Source organism: Microplitis demolitor, chromosome 2 (assembly GCF_026212275.2).
Source record: "Microplitis demolitor isolate Queensland-Clemson2020A chromosome 2, iyMicDemo2.1a, whole genome shotgun sequence".
NCBI classification, from domain to species: domain Eukaryota; kingdom Metazoa; phylum Arthropoda; class Insecta; order Hymenoptera; family Braconidae; genus Microplitis; species Microplitis demolitor.
In genome coordinates, this window is record NC_068546.1 from 14,768,806 (window position 1) to 14,785,769 (window position 16,964).

General features: G+C 31.7%; 3 protein-coding genes across 4 annotated transcripts in view; 1 reads left to right on the forward strand and 2 right to left on the reverse strand.

The window, feature by feature from the left end:
- Window positions 1-16,964, forward strand: part of LOC103575582 (uncharacterized) — a 127,125-nt gene that overhangs the window by 81,400 nt on the left and 28,761 nt on the right. The window lies entirely within an intron of this gene.
- Window positions 31-5,190, reverse strand: LOC103575583 (uncharacterized). Its single transcript, XM_053737020.1, has 6 exons — window positions 5,074-5,190; window positions 3,828-4,990; window positions 3,144-3,719; window positions 1,461-2,834; window positions 487-1,277; window positions 31-42 (listed from the first exon to the last, which is right to left on the reverse strand). Exons 2-6 carry the CDS (start codon window positions 4,951-4,953, stop codon window positions 31-33), a joined length of 3,879 nt encoding a protein of 1,292 aa, XP_053592995.1. The 5' UTR covers window positions 4,954-4,990; window positions 5,074-5,190.
- LOC103575581 (MAPK regulated corepressor interacting protein 2) overlaps window positions 7,615-16,964 on the reverse strand; it is a 68,371-nt gene continuing 59,021 nt past the window's right edge. Inside the window, exons 2-4 of the mRNA XM_053736979.1 lie at window positions 12,027-12,139; window positions 11,838-11,963; window positions 7,615-11,768 (exon numbers count right to left, since the gene is read on the reverse strand). Of these exons, the coding sequence (XP_053592954.1) occupies window positions 11,692-11,768; window positions 11,838-11,963; window positions 12,027-12,139 (316 nt within the window). The 3' untranslated portion in view covers window positions 7,615-11,691. The remainder of the gene's footprint in view (window positions 11,769-11,837; window positions 11,964-12,026; window positions 12,140-16,964) is intronic.

Here is a 16,964-nt window from a genome sequence, read left to right on the forward strand (position 1 = left end):
ATCCTGCATAAAATATCGCGTGAAAACAAATCACATAATGACCTGGATAAAAATTTAATTGATTATATTAAAAAATTAATAGATAAAATTATTTAATCTTATATTCAGACTAGTCGCTACCTACCCGGAATACCCGAAGTGGTAATGTCACATGACCGACAGTGCGCATAATAGATTTTATTTTAAATTGACTTGAACGCGGTAAGTACGAATTTACCCCGTTACAATTGTAAAAGAAAGACTGACAGGAAATTGAATGCGTTTGAATTCGAATGGAAAATTATTAGGTATAAGAGGTATGCGAGGAATGAATACACTTTCACCCTTTCCTGATCCAGTTAATATAGTAGCTTCTATAACATTCTTTTGTAATTTTGTGACTCGTAATCTTGTACCATTACAAAGTTGAGGTGGATTTAAATTTCTCAATAAAATTATAGGAGCGCCAATTTTTAATTTAATTGTATGCGATGGAAGTCCTGGTACACTTATTGAATTTAAGAAGTCAACAGTATAGTTTGTTGCGTCATCTGGATTAATCGTGGTATTGATTGATGCATAAACCATCTCATTTGCATCAAACTTATCTATTATAGTATTATTAATACGGACTACCATTTCATTTTTAGGACATAAAATAGCTCTCTCTGATAACCACGAGTCCTCTTTATTTTTAATATCTCTTATACCTGGATATACTTTTTCTATCAAATCTTCTATAGATGGTACTATTGAACATAATTCATCAGGCAGAGATACTTCTCCATTTTCATCGTTTATATTTCCACCCCCTACATCCAACAATAAATTAGAAAATTTTTGAGAAATTGGATCACCTCCTTGATGGACTCGCATGTTTACAGTTAGTGATAGTTTTTTAATATTATTCCATAGATAAGATCGTTTAAGAGATGCATTCACTTCATCAGCTCTTGTACCTCTAGTAATTACCGGTAAAGTCTGACGAAAATCACCGGAAAATAAAAAAGTTATGCCCCCCATTCTTTTTGTATTGTTTCGTAAGTCTTGTAGTGTTCTGTCAACAGCTTCTATTGCTTTCTTGTTGGCCATCGTGCATTCATCCCAGACTATTAAGCATGCATCTCTCATCACTTTTGCTTTATCACTATTCCTAGAGATATTACAAACTGGTGATTCATATCTGTCAATGTCTATCGGTATTTTGAACATGGAATGGGCCGTTTTACCACCAGGTAAAAGGGTTGCTGAGATACCTGAAGATGCTACTGCAAGCGCAATTTTACCACTACCTCTAACTTTAGATAATATCAAATTTATTAAAAACGTTTTTCCTGTGCCCCCAGGTGCATCAATAAAAAACATTCCCCCTTCTAACGTGTCTATGCTATTCATAATTTCATCGTAAATTTTTTTTTGGTCTACATTAATTTTGAATTCATTTTTTTTTACAAAAGCCATCAGTATCGATTTGTCATAACTTGTTTCAGCTAGATATTCTCTGTTTATCTGAAAATTATCATTAATATTCGGTATCGGCATTCCATATTGATCTAAAGGTTTTCCCCCGATAGAAATAATTGTATTTTCTAAGTCTATAAGACAACGATTCTCAAGCTCTTCTTTATGTAAATTTAAATCAATATCAGGAAAACTTCTTATCAATTTTCTTCCATAATCTTCATATAAATATTTTTTATACTTTGTCCATAATTCTTTAGGGTCAGAAGGGTGACAAAATACTACAATAATTGCAAAAAGTTGCCTTAGTTTAAATGGACTATCGGTAACACACGCTTCTTTTAAAGTTTCATCCCAATGGGAGTCATCTTCAATAAGATCAAGAGCTTTGCAAGCTGCTTGATATGATTGATATACCACACCATTAACTGTTCTTATATCTTTAAAAGATGTTGGGCCTCTAACGGTGTGAAGTAATAGACGTAAGAAATAACACTCTGTATTACCAGGATGAATTGTGTATACTCTTCCAATAACGTGTTCTTTAAAAATACCAGGATAACCTTCAACAGGATTTCCTCTTTTCCTCCTCTTGAATACTTTAGATTGTTTATCAAATATATAATATGCAGGTACTTCGTCATATAAAAGTGTCTTTGCGAAAATTTCTTCTCGGCATAATTGAAAATAGGCCAATAATGTTGTGTTTTTGGGATTAGTAATTTGATCAATAACATTTTCTGTGTTGAAATATACTCGCTGTCCATTTTCTAAATGAACATCCAAGTGAACCACGGGAGGAAATCTCTCATGTATTGGGAAAGACATTATACGCCAAGTTGCTTCTGAGGTACTAATGTATCTCCCAGATTGGTATTTCGTTATCTCATCGTTTTCATTTTTAAGTCCAAACGTTGCTTGATCACTTCCTTTATTCACATATTTACAAATGTATTTTATAGATTGCACACTGCTACAATACTCGACATTTAAATGTGTTTCAAAAGTTCGGGATAATACTGGTGAATAAGGGACGATCCAACGATTATCTACTTCTATATTATTTCCATTTACCTTAACTTGAGCGACAAATCCTCCCGCTTCCGTTGATCTCCGCCGGTAAGATGGATAGCCATCCTCTCCAGTTATCGTTTCATTTACAAATGCTTTCGGAAATCGTTTACTACAACGATTGTCTTTCATACACGGAGATTTTGAATTAATTATTCCACATGGTCCATGAATCATATGTTTTTTAATAATATTATATAAATCTAAATCCTCTTGAGGATTAGGAAATTCTGCTTTTATAATACTATCTATTCTATTAGGTGTTACTTTATCTTCAAGCCATAAGAGAATATGAGCATGAGGAAGACCTCGTTTCTGCCACTCTACAGAATACATATAACATTTAACGGATCCAAAAATTTTTCCTTTAAATAATAAATCAATTAATTTTTTCAACTTCAAGTGAAAAACTCTAGATATAATATCGTGCCGGTCAGATGCAGATTGCCCTTCGTACAGCTCTCTTGTTATTTCTATCCAATTAGGATTAGTGGTCATAGTTATAAAAAGATCAGGACGACCATACTTCTTTACATAACTAAATGCATCTTGTGTTCGCTCATGCATGTATCTTGGGCTTCCTGTAAAACTGGATGGGAGAATAACTAAACGACCTAAATGATCAATATTACTTTCAACGCGCAAAGCATCTTGTAAGTGAATATAGTTTTCGGCTCTAAGTTGTTTTTGACTATTTCTTATAAATGACAATCGCTCGGTTTCAATTTTCGCATACATATCAACCCAAAATTGATTTGAAATTTGACGATAACGGTGTAAATTATTAAACTCATTAGATCTCATCATAAGTCTGTAGCAGTAAAATTGTAAAGCTGAAATTTTTTTATTCGTGTCTTCTGCTTGTTGTCCAGAATGAAATATATTAAAATTATAGCCGTCTTCTCCACGACAAAATATAAGTGGATATTGAAGGGCATCATACGACCGGTGAGTCTCACTTATTCTTTGAAGATCTCCTGTACGCAAAAATAGAACAATATCTCTCTTTTGACACTCTTGATCAACTAACACTACAGCTACTTCATTTGTAGAAGGCTTATTATACCGGCCTTTATGATCGGAAATTGGTTTACGGTCTGCATTGATTACTAATTGATAATTATCTTTGTTTTCGAGTGGAATAGATTCTAAAGCCGATTTAAAGTCATGCACATAAGGATTTACTTGAAGGAGCATATTTTGTAGGTCTGTTATGAGATTTTTATTTAAATTATTATTATAGGACATTCAAAGATTAATTTGCTCATTATAATCAGCTATAAAATATATCTGTAAAAATTTTGAAGGTTGATCACTTTCAGGAAACAATGAACCAATTAAATGGTATACTTGTCCCTGGATTTTAAAAGTCGGCATAAAGTTTCCCTCAGATACAATATTTGCACCGAATGAAGTCATCTGAAAAGCATTGTTGTAAGACCTTACAGCGTTCAAAAATGATTTTGATTGAACGTGTTTTCCATCCAGCAGAGATTTTAAAGGTTCGGGAGGTTCAAGTAAAGGTGTTAATCGAATTTTACCTGATGAACAGCATAATCCAACAGATTCACCGACCCACTTTAATGCATTACAGTAATTACAAACCTTAGTCATTGGACCAACATCAGATTCCTGTTTGTAATTAATAGACGGATCGTAGGAGAAACCGCTATTCAATTTTGATTGCCAACGGATATTTCGTCTCTGAGTTTGTCTATTCTTATCAGCATTTAATCGTTGCTGATGTTCTGAATCAGATTCTAACTGTCTATGGACGGTATGCCATTGGCGATCCAAAGACAATCTTTCTGTTCGTCTGTCGTTAAACTCTGATTCACGAAGAGCCGAAATTCTTTCGTTTTCCATCATTAAATTTGCTTCTTTTTTCTTCTTTAACCTGTAGTATCTATTTCTAGCTGCAGCTCTACTTTCATCGCGTTTGAATGCAGATTCTGATCGTCGCTGAAGAGCGTGATGTTCTCGGTCGATCATTAGGCGAGTTTCACGATCAAATATAGATTCCTGTGAGCGAGATAAAGTATGGTGTTCACGATCGTGAGTCAATCTCTGATTACGATGTTCATCTGATTCGTTATTGAGTGCAATAGTGTGCTGTTGACGATCACGTGATAATCGGTGGATACGTCGTTCATCAGATGCATTATGATATGTAATAAGGTGGCGTGCACGATCATCCGCCAATCTTCTTTCATAAGCTATCTCTGATTCGACTTTCCTCTTATTAGCATGTTGCATTCTATCAGAAGCAAGGCGAATTTCAGATTGTTCTGGTGTTTCATTAGCTCGTAAATTACTTTTCCTTTCTTTCTGAATTTTCAGTCTCTCCTCTCGTTCACATTGAGTTTCAGATAGGCGAAGAAGTTTGTTGCTTCTTGCTTTGGCTGATGATGAACTCAAGTTTGATTTTCGTTTTTTAGGCATTTTTAATGAAAATATAACGAATAATAACGATACATATCTAAAATATAAAATTATTAATTACGATAAGTTATATTGAATTGGTCAATCTTGGTTACCTTAGCATACAAAAATAAAAATTACTATAGATAACTAAGTGAAATCAAGTACTTATCTTTATCTTTTGAATCCAATTTTTTATATAAGTTAATGCACAAAAATTGTTTATAAATAATATGAATGATTATTTATAGGTTATGATCTTCATTTATTTTACATATTGCGTAAGATACGTAATTTTGTCTTTTTAATCCTATATATCATACAATAAATTAAAAAAATTCAAGTAATAAATTAAATAGATTTACATTCTTACTTAGTTACAAATAAGTCAGATTAGACACTCTTATTTTGACTGCTTAATGAAATGTGATAGACGATTTAATTGACAGAAACAATTGATAAATGAAACAAAATCTAATCTAAAAAAAAAAAATATAAAAAACAATTGATACGCGTTATATAAAAACAATTGACGCTAATGGAATAAAAACAATTGATGGCTGTAATTTAACTGTTTTTTTCTTATACTTTTAGAAAAATAATTTATATACCCGAATTCTGATTTATAATTGATTTAAAAAGTAGCTTATATTTTAAGTGACAGCATCTTGTATATGTATAAAAAATTTCATCTCAATCAGATAAGTGGTTGATTAGTTATAAAGGTACAAACCGACAGAGAGACAGACAGACGAAAATTCTAAAAAAGGTAGATACAGTATGAGTAGGTCATAAAAATGATATTTGACGCATAATTCGAAATAAAATCACCATGTACAGACAGAGCCTATAGATTTATATATTAGTATAGATATAGATATAGATATAGATAAACAAATTGAATGTTTATAGTCGATCAAGGGGACTATTTTTTTACTTATTGATGCCACTGGTAGCATTATTGCACCCGTTAAAAATACTAATAAACGTATTTTATACTACGCTCTGTGTTTACCAGGTAAATTTAAAGAATATGGACCACTTCCTGTCGCAGAATATATTTTTACAGTTCATGATACTCTTCACTTAACCCATTTTTTATTGAGCTTTAATGACACTTTACGTCGTTTCACGAAAAAAAGATTAGTAGTGCACAAAATTGAAACTGATTTCAGTTTAGCAACAATGCAAGTGATCGTTCTGGGATTTAATCATTTCGATCTCAAAAAATATATTGATATTACGTATGAGATCACAACAGAAGGAGAACAAGCTGATATTTCGTTAACAGTGCTACACATCTGCTCAAGTAATTTACTCGGTACTGTTGAGATTGCTCAAAAGCACTACAATGGAAAAAACAACAAAAAAAATTGCTTTGCATTGGATTTCACAACTGGTGCACTGTACATCTATTGGAGAAGCGAAAAATATTTTTACAAATGGGTGGATGGTGTTTGCCAATGAATGGACTGATGAAAACTTAGAAACATATGTAAATAAAATACTACCTGAGTATAGTCGGAATGAAAAAATTGAACATGAAGATGACAATAACAGTAATTCTGATTTATTCCAAGATTTTTTCGAAAACGAAGACGATAATACGATACAAGACAAAGACACATTCGAAGACAAGCCAGAAGAAGAAATGACAAAAACAACGGAGACAAAATTACGACACGGATCACCGTTTTATATTTTATTCAATAACATTTATATTGAAAAAAAAAAAAAATGATTTTGAGTCGAAGAAATCCTGTAAAAACCCTCACTTTTCGAAAAAGTTTATATTTGATTATGTAATAGAACATTTACTATCGTTTTTTTCGATTTGGTCAGGTGTAATTTTAATTTTATTAGAGCATAAAGATGTAAATTTCATTAGATACAGTAATGCCACTTCTGAAACTTGATTCAATGATGTTAAAAATAACATTTTCGATAAAGAAAAAAATATTTTATTGACCAGGTTTATCGAGAAATTAGGTGACGTGATTGAAGGTAAATTGATAGAACGACAACATACATTACAGACTGAACGACAGAGACAAAACAAAGAAAAAAATAGAGACAGACACGTAAATGAAGACAATTGTGACGATTACGAAAACGACTGGATATTTGCTAGCGAAGGATGGGATCGTAAGAAAGGAGGGACGTACTTTACACAGGAAAAATTTAGAATATTATCGATCAAGAATGAAGATAAAAATAAAAAAATAAAAAATGAACAAAAAAATCTAATTATGAAAGAAAAAATTTTACAATTGAACCGAAAAATGATGAGGATGGAACTAATTTCGATTTAATTTATAATAGTGAACTAAGTAAACAAAATATAAGTTTTCCAAAAAATACCAAGACTGAAACATACAGAGACCTTTTTGCAGACAACTTAAAATACCCAACGAACTTTCTAGACAACAATAAAATTACGTACGGTAAACAAAGTAAACATATAATTACATTTGTTAGAGACTTTTTGCCTTTTAGGATGAATCTATTTTATAGCTTATTTTTTAATTCAGATTTTTAAATTTAACACATTTCTTGTAATTAAACATATAATTACATCAGCTAACAATGCATCAATTGCATGGGTAGTTTTAATAAAAAAACATCAAGGTAAGTAGTTATTCAATGAAAATTACTTTTATTGATCTATTACATAACGATGAAATTAGTTTCTGTAAAATGGCATCATCATATACTATTGCATGTAATTTTAAATACGTCACCAAGATAACTATATGTAATTACAGACAATTATATATAATTCATACATGGTGACATAAAAAACCATTTTATACTTTTATACATAATATTATATAATTACATTGGGACATTCTATATATAATTATATATTTTTACATTTTATTATATCTAATTATACATGGGTTATATATAATTAGATATGGATTGCATATAATTATATATAACCATATATAATTATATAGAACTTTTTTATCCGGGTGTACAAGCACCCACTTGTTTAAATTACTTTTTCATATTTTTATGTTTTTTTTTTTTTATAAAGAGATGAGTTTTCAATTTTCTATAAGTATTTTTATAATTCAAATTTTGATTTATTATTAGTGATTTAAAAATTCTTCAAATACTAAATGTGCTATAAATCAAACAACTTTGTCAAATTATGATTTGGATTTTCACATTTTTAAATTTCCGTCATCTTCAGATTCCTTATTCAGAATCATTGTCAGTAATTTATAAAACGATATGACATCAAGTTCAACAATATGTACTGCGTAAAGAAATATATACTACAAATTACAGATACCTGATATACAATGATATCTAGTATACATACGATAAACAACACATTGCACGGTGAAAAACAATAATTGAATGTCTTTAATTGTCGAATGCTAAATATGATTCATTTTTCTCTTCATGAATAAATCATTATAGAACTAAATGTCAGAATGTTTTTAAATTTTTGTAATCACAAGAAGAAATTCGATTCTAATTATCTTTGAATAATTGATCACGGAAAATTTGTTATCTCCGTGAAAATGGTCTTGAAATTCTCAACTAAATAATATATAATTTAATTACAAATATTCTATCTTGAGAATAATGCACAAATGTTAAAATTCATTTCAATGAAAAATTGAGTACAATGCTTAACTTAATTGTTGATAAATTATTTGTTAAAGAGGAATGTCAACGATTGTGCAGTGAAAAATTATTTTTGAGCATGGCTGCTAAGATTATCTTACAATTTTTAAAGTTACCAACCAGTAATTACTATTGATGTGTTCAAAAACGTTTATATATACATAAGAGACTCGAAAAAAATAGTCGGTTTTTTTGAATCACTCTAATATATATATTTATATATACATTATATATACATATATTAGGGTGACTCAAAAAAACCGACTATTTTTTTTCGAGTCTCTTATGAAAATTTCTTGGTTAACGATGTTTTAAGAAGCCTCTCCGAAAATCAGCTCAATAAAAAATTTTCAAAAGGTCGCTTACGAATTTTGAAAATATAAAAAAAGATCGAAATTCGGATTTTTTATAAATGACAATAATTGAGTTATGAAAAAATACAAATACCAATTCAAAGTATTAGATGCAGATTATCAGTTAATATTCAAAATTCTGGAGTGCCGTTCAAATATTGCACGACTCATGATGCGAAGCATCAGAAAGTGCTCTAGGATCGAAAAATTTTTTTCGCCTTACTTCGGCAACTATTTCAATTATTATATCTTTGTTGATTCACGGAATTAAGATATGTTACACACCATTTTGAAGATAATTTAATGGAGATTAATTCCATACTTTTCAAAAATTTATTTAGTTCAATAAAAACCAAAAAAATATCAAAATAGTTTAAAAAAATTTTTGTCCGTGAAGTATGAAACCCGTAGACACGATAATTTGCGAAAAAATCCAGTAATTAAAATAAATTAAAAAAAAAAAATTCTTTGAAAGATTTGTAGATCCCCTATTGAAAATGGCTAGGTAACTCAGTGTCGTTCAATTGCAATTAATAAAAGAATAAAAAGGCTGTATACATATTTATATCTTTGTAAAATCAACATGGATGGTGATATATCTATACATTATACGTACATTTATTCCACCAGGGGCGCTTGCACATTACCGCCCTAGTACAGCTGTTTTTTTTTGTGTTATTGCTAATTAGTAAGCCTGAATTGTTTTTAATTCAATTCTTTTTTTTTTTTTTGTTTTTATTTTACACATTTTTTTTTTTTTTGTTAGTAATCGAAATATTTTGGGAAAATTCTTTTATAATTATAGAAAATTACTGATATAATTAGAAAAAAAAAAAACAACAAATTTTAAATATTTTAAATTTATTCGTGCTTCCTGCCATTTTTTTATTGTTATTTCATTATTTCATAATAAATGAGCATTATGAGTCGTGCCCTTTTGGATTTTCCAAATTTTTCAATTTTGGGCTGAAATTTTTAGCATAGTTATGATTTCACAAGTATAGACTGTTACTGCCACGAGAAAGAAAAAAGTTAGAAATAAAAATTCCGGATTTCCATCATTTTTGATATTTTCAAAATTCGTGAGCGACCTCTTGAAAAATTTTTATAGTGCTGATTTTTGGAGAGGCTTCCTAAAATATCGAAAGCCAACAAATTTTCATAAGAGACTCGAAAAAAAAATAGTCGGCTTTTTGGGGTCACTATAATATATATGTATATATATTAGGATGTTTCAAAATAAATGTTTTTTTTTTCCAAGTCTTATAATCTTAAAAGTTCGTCTTAAGTAAAAAAAAAATCTTCCCAAAAGAGCAGCTTAAAATCTCAATTCTACTAACTGCATGTTAATTTTTTTTTTTTAAATCAAAGTACATAGACTTGTAGGAGATTAAATTTTCTACATGAATGATCCTAAATGTTTTTTTCGTAAAACTCACCGTAAAAAAGTTATAAAGCTTGAAACAAAAGTTAATTGAACAACTTAACGTACACGTTTTAAAGATAATTTCCAGATTTCATTGCGTGTATATGTTTATACGATGAATCTATACATTATGTATAATGAGTTCATGTTTTGAAAAAATTTCTGAGATCTTATCCGGATAACCAGAGTTTCAGCGCAATTTTTGAACTGAAACTTTTGCCGTCTCAGTGACGTACGGTACACATAAAAAATTTCAATGTCGACTTTTAAGCTTTCTTTGACGTCAAATTTCACATAAAACTGCTATTTGACGTCTGTGGGACATCAAAATTTAAGATGCAAAAACCACGTCAACAAATGACGTCAACAACATCTCAACTAGAGAAATATTTTTTACTTTTTGATTCATGAATTTACTTTGTTGAATAGTTGCTAGATGTCGCGAGCTGACTTTTCTTCAATATGTATCAAACGGTAAAATCGAATCTAAACAATTTAGGCCAATTTGACTTATTACTGCAGTCAAATTTTGCTGCTGAATTTTTGATGTCTCGAGTACGTCAAATAGCGGCTTTAATCTGACGTCAAATTTACGCGAAATTTGACTGTTGGTTGAGCTCAACTGGCTATCAGGGAACTTATTTCTCGTATAAATTTCGAAGAAAAATATTTTTTTTAGGAATTAAAATTTTTTTCCGTTCTGTGTTTTTAAAGTAAAAAAAAAAAGTTCTGTTTTGAAAGTAAAAAAATTTTTTTTATATTTTCAAAAGAAAATTCAGATGGCATTAGCTCAATTAAAAAAACCTAAATTTCTATCAAAAAACTGTTTAATATAATAAAACATGAAATAATACTATTTAACATAGTTTAAAGCTTCATAAGTTTCTTTCTGTTAGTTATACGGAGAAAGCACACGAAAGCTTTTTTGTAGAGAATTGAATTTCCTATAAGATTATGTACTTCGATTTTCGAAAAAAAAATTTTTCAACTCTGTTATATAAAAAAGAAAAAAAAATTGTATGCAATTTAAGTGGGAAATGAATATTCGTTGAGCTCTTCATAGGAGGATTTTTTTTTACACGCATGACCAACTTTTGAGACCATAAAAAAAAAATTTTTTTCTGAAACACCTTACTATATATATGCATACATATATATATTTGAGTATCTTTTTTTTCTCACTCAATTTACTTCTTTAGGGCTTCAAATTATTACTGATTCAATAACATAATTCAGTTACTCACATACATAATACACTAAATACAAAAATGCTTTCCTTATTTGTTCGTTAAACTTTTTTATAAGTATTCGGCTATACTCGAAATTTGAAACCTGACACTAAGAATTAGTATTTCTGGTAATACTCTGAACTACTCTTTGACCCCACCATGCTTCCAAATTGAACGGCTGAAAATCTAAAATATAACAATTAACATCAGCTGATAAATTAATAAGTATTCTGTTTATGAATTCATTCTTCCTACCTTTAAGCTCAGGATTGGGCTCCCGTTCTTGATAATATGTTACAGACGCCCCATTTCGATAATTTTGTGTATCTCCATGTGATTGATTATGACACATATCCAATTCTTTAGATACTGAACTCCATGCTACGAAGTGATAGCTTCTAAATATTATGCATTTAAATAAATGTGTTATTAAGCAGTACTTACATTCATAAATATATTCAATGAGACCAAAATGTTGAGCAGAAGACTCACATTGATGTTGAATAGAATTCACTAAAGGACGTTTTGCGGTAATTGTTGCTGATTGTGATTTTCCACTAGAAAAAATAAGATTTTATAGTTGTCTTTACACAAATATTATAATATTATACAGATACTTAAGATCAGTTTTTCAAGCTGGCATTTTTTTAACCGGGATTCATTTATTATTGCGTCTACGTCTTACGAAGGATAAATATTTAAATACACTTGGAATAATAATTGAAACCTGGATTGAAAAAAACTCGAATTGAAATGCCGGTTCTTGATTGTCTTGTGTAACAATACCAATTAAAAAAATGCCATTTGGCAACCGAAAGGGAAGTAGATTTCTCATCATTTATTTATTAACTGTCAAGTTTTCCGACAAAAGTTAGTTAAAATACAATTTTTTTTGTTAATTTGGATGCCATCGAAATATATAAAAAAATTGTCTAAATGATAAGTTGAGTGACAGAAATGGAAGCTAATGATAAAAGCTTCAAAATACCTCGGATAGTAATGGACTATAAATTTTAGTTTCAAGTTATTTGTAGATAACTTGGGAAATTTCAAATTTCTATAACTTCTAGACTGATCGATCAATTTGGCTCATTTCTGAACTTGATTTAGCTATCGAACCAAAAATTAGGTGCGTCAAGTTTTATTCCAATCCCTTCAGAATCGTGGGTGCTATGATGGTCACTCTGATAAAAAATACTCATTGGAAAGTATTGAAAATTATTTCAATTCTTTTCAATCCATACGGAGATTTTGAAAAATATTAAATGGAATTGAAATTTCGATCATTTGAATAATTGGCAATTCTTAATATAAAATTCAAAAGCATTGAAAAGAATTCAATCTTTCATTATTTCAATACCCTTCGATTCCAAAGTGGAATTCGAAAGTATTGAATGGGGTTAAATTTTTTATCATTTGAATTCTTTTTAATTTTGATATGGAATTCAAAAATATCGAATGAGAATTATAAACCATACAATTTTCTTAATTTAAGAACACTTTATTTTAAATTATAGAAAATTACATTCATTTATTATTTCGATTAAAATGATATTCTCTTTGTTTTTTGTAATAATTTTAAATTCTATTAATGCAGATTTTTAAAAAAATTTGTTCAATTTTTTTTCATAATCTTGAAAAATGTCACTGTTTTAAACTTTTATTAAATTAATTAAATAAGAAGAAAACAGATTAAATTCCACTCGGATATTTTTAAAATAGCTAAATTTATAATATATAAAATGCATATGTGTCCAAATATTTGCTAAACTTCACAAGAATCATGATAGTATTTATGAAATAATAATAATAATAATTATTTTTTTTTTAATTTCCAGCTGCTTAACTTGATAACGTGGACAAAATTTTCATTTATTGTGTAGGAGCGACCAAAATAGAGTAGTGAGAAAAAAGTGGGATTTCTCCATAGTCTTCTGATGCCGTATTCAACCTTTATTTCCTTCAAAGCTTCCTCAAAACTTTTTCCCTATCTGGACAGGCTCTTGTTCAAGATGTTCCTGCATTCTTCTCTGAGACATATGTTTGTTCACCTGCATTCTTCAGCACCGCTAGGTAGTACATCTTTGATGTATCTACAAGCTCTTCTCCTTATAATCAGCTTTATATTCTCTACTCCTGCCTCATTCCTCCATATGAACGATGGGATATTTATCGCCAGCCCTATTGCTGCCTTACAATACCTGCTGTACGCTGCTTCAATGTCTCTGCTTCCTTCCTAGCCCCAAACTTCCACTCCGTATAGTGCCTCTGACCTAACTAAGGCGTTATATAGATACATCCTATCCCTTAATCTGCTTCTGTCTGTCCTCTTGATTAGCCTCCAGGTTGCTTTCAGTGCTTTCTGCGCTTTACCGGCCAGATATTTTGTATGCTTCTTCCAATTGTTATTGCTGGTCATCCAGCATCCAAGGTACTTATATTCTTTAACTTTTTCAATTTCTTCTTCACCATACATCCACTTGCTGCTGGTACCTTACTTCCCTCGTCTGCCAATTTTTAGTACCTTGGTCTTTTTAGTGTTTACTTTCAGCCCGTTTTTATCTGCATACATCTTTAAGATCTTCAATATTTTCTTTATGCTTTCCTCATTCTCACCTATCAATGCTACGTTGTCTGCGTAGCTGGTCCGACTCTGTCCTCGATATCACCTCCAATTCCCTTACTTCCACTCCTGCCGTTTCTTCAGTTCTTATTATTATATCTAAGATCGTGCTGCTATCCTCTTCTCCACCACCTATGAACGTTATTGCCCCGGTTTTGTTTCCATTCACCCTACCATTTAGAATGTCAATGCCAAATTCCTCATATATCTTCAGTAGTCTTCTGCCTTCACTATTTATAACCATATCCTGAGACTCTCTTTTCTTTATCTCACTATCCTCATCATTTTCCCTGCTGCCAGACTCAGATTCCATCCTTGCGTTCAAGTCTCCAATTATAAATATGTTTCTTTCTTTCTATAGGCATTCTTTAAATATTCTTGTCAGGCTCTTTTCCATACATTTGATTCTAACATTGTTATAAACTGTGATGATTGTGCATTTAATGATTTTATCCTTCACTTTTATCTTTAGACCAAATTCCCATACTTTAACTGCAAATTTTCCTGCTATGCGTTTTTTAATTCCTACGGCCTGACAGCCACTTGCCCTTTCCTTCTTTACCATTTTGTCTTTCGTGGCACTTTTGAAGTACTACTGGCGGTCTCCGCTTAACCTTGCTTTTTCCTCCTTTATTCTATCTTCCACAACCTATGTCTCCTGCAGCACTATAACTTCCGCCTGCTCCAAAAAAACTTTTGCTTCCTCTGCGTTTTTTATTCCTGCTATATTCCATAAGATAACTTTCAATCCTCCTCATGCCCCCCATTCTTTCATCCCAGACTCACTACTCGTCGTTTAACTCCACCTTCCTATAATTCCTTCCGGCATTGTGTCCGTTTCTCCGCAGCCCAATAACCTCTGCTTCCAGCCACTGTAACACATCAGCCTGCCTCTCTGTGAGGTCATCGTCAACCTAAAGTTCCTTTCCTCTCAACCCGGATTTTTTTGCCATGATCCTCAACTTTGTTTTCATTGAATCCAGGTGAATTACGTACCCCTTTCCCATTTTAATACTCCTTTTGATTTTCACCTCCTCTCCAAGTCTTAATTTAATTATTCCTTCCAGCTCTGCGTTTGTTTTATCTCCTAGGCCTGTATCTCCCCACATAAATATCGTATTTCTCCTCCTGCTTCTCTCTTTAAATTCCTCAGATCACTCCTCCGCTGCCATTGGGCCTGGCTTGTTGATGGTCTCCTTTGCCGAGTGTGTTCCATACTGTTTCCTGCTTCCTTTGTTTTTATATGACCCATCTGAGCTTGTGTTAACCCGTTCACTACTTGATGCCCCCCTCCCCCCTCTTTTTGCTGTCATCCTTACGGGTGAAGTCATTTGTTTGTTCTGCCAGTTCCCCACTCTTCTGGACTTCTTTCCCCTTCTCTTTCCTGTTTTCCACGTTACTTATTAGTCCATTTTCACTTGCATTTTTTTCAGCTCTCGTGTCTCCTTCTGAAGCCGTATTCAGGCTAAACCTCACTTGATCACCTAATCTTCCCTGCTTGCTTCTCTTTTTTTTCATTTTTTCTTTTCTTTTACCCTCACCTCCTCTTCTTGTGACTCAACATCCGCTTCACTCCATTGACTCGGATTGTCACTTATATCACTTAAAATCTTCTCGGTATCTGGTTTTCTTTCTGAGTCACTTACTCCAATTTTGACTTTTGTTTTCACTAATTCGAGCCTCAAAATCTCCAGTTAGGATATGAGGCTTTTTTCCATCTTTTCCATTTTTTGTTGGTTTTTTGTTGCAGCACCTGCAATCACATCTCTCGGCCTCCCTTTCTGTTAACCCGTCTTTGGGCTTGAACTGCTGCTCACCCAGTGTCTGCGTACCCTTCTCTGTTACATTACTCCGAATGACGCCTGCTTCCTCTGATCTATCTGCTCAGTTTTCCTCCCTGTTCTCTTTCCCATCTGCAACGTTTGTCACTTTTTATGCTCTTAGTTGTTTTTCCGCATCTTTCTCATTTCCTTGGAAAGTGTTTATTTTAATTTTTATTGGTGACCTACTCATTCTGTTTCTTGTAAAAAAAAAAAGCATTCATTTCCATTGTTGTTTGTCTGCCTTCATTGTAATTTGTCGTCACATTTAATTTTGGAACACTGTTACTTCTTGCGATCCGTCTATTTCCATCTGCCCCCACTGTACTCCTATCTTCCTTCTTTTCTATTTCCGTGTTCACGAGGAAATTTAAAATCTGCTGCTCCCCCTCTTTTTTTCCTTCTTTAGTCACTTCACCTTTACTTTTATTTGTGCTTTCCAGCAGTCTTCCGCGCTTCTTCTTGTGCTTGCCCTCTATCTCGCTGGCTTTCTCACTATCTTCTTCCTCTTTGTCTGTTGTCATTTGTGCTCTTTGTTCTTCTGCTAGCTGACTAGTATTAGAATTGTCGCTACCTGCATACTCTTCGTTTATAGCCTGCTCCATTACTTGAGAGATGTCGCCACCGGCCAATTCATTGTTGCCAGTTATGGCTTTCAACTCACGTGGCGTACCTTCAGTCTCGCTACCCATTTTGGGTTAACACCCTGTTATGCACTTCTTAATTTGTGGATTTCACAATTTCACTAGTCAAACTCTACTATTAATACTGATGTTTCAATTTCCTTTAGTAAATTAATGATTTTCACTAAAAAAATAAGGAAATAGTCAAACTTTAAATTAGTAAAACTTTTATGCACTATGTATTCAGTGAATTTTACAATTTCACTAGTCAAACTTCCCTTACTACTTAAGTGGTTCCGCTATCCACTATTTAGTT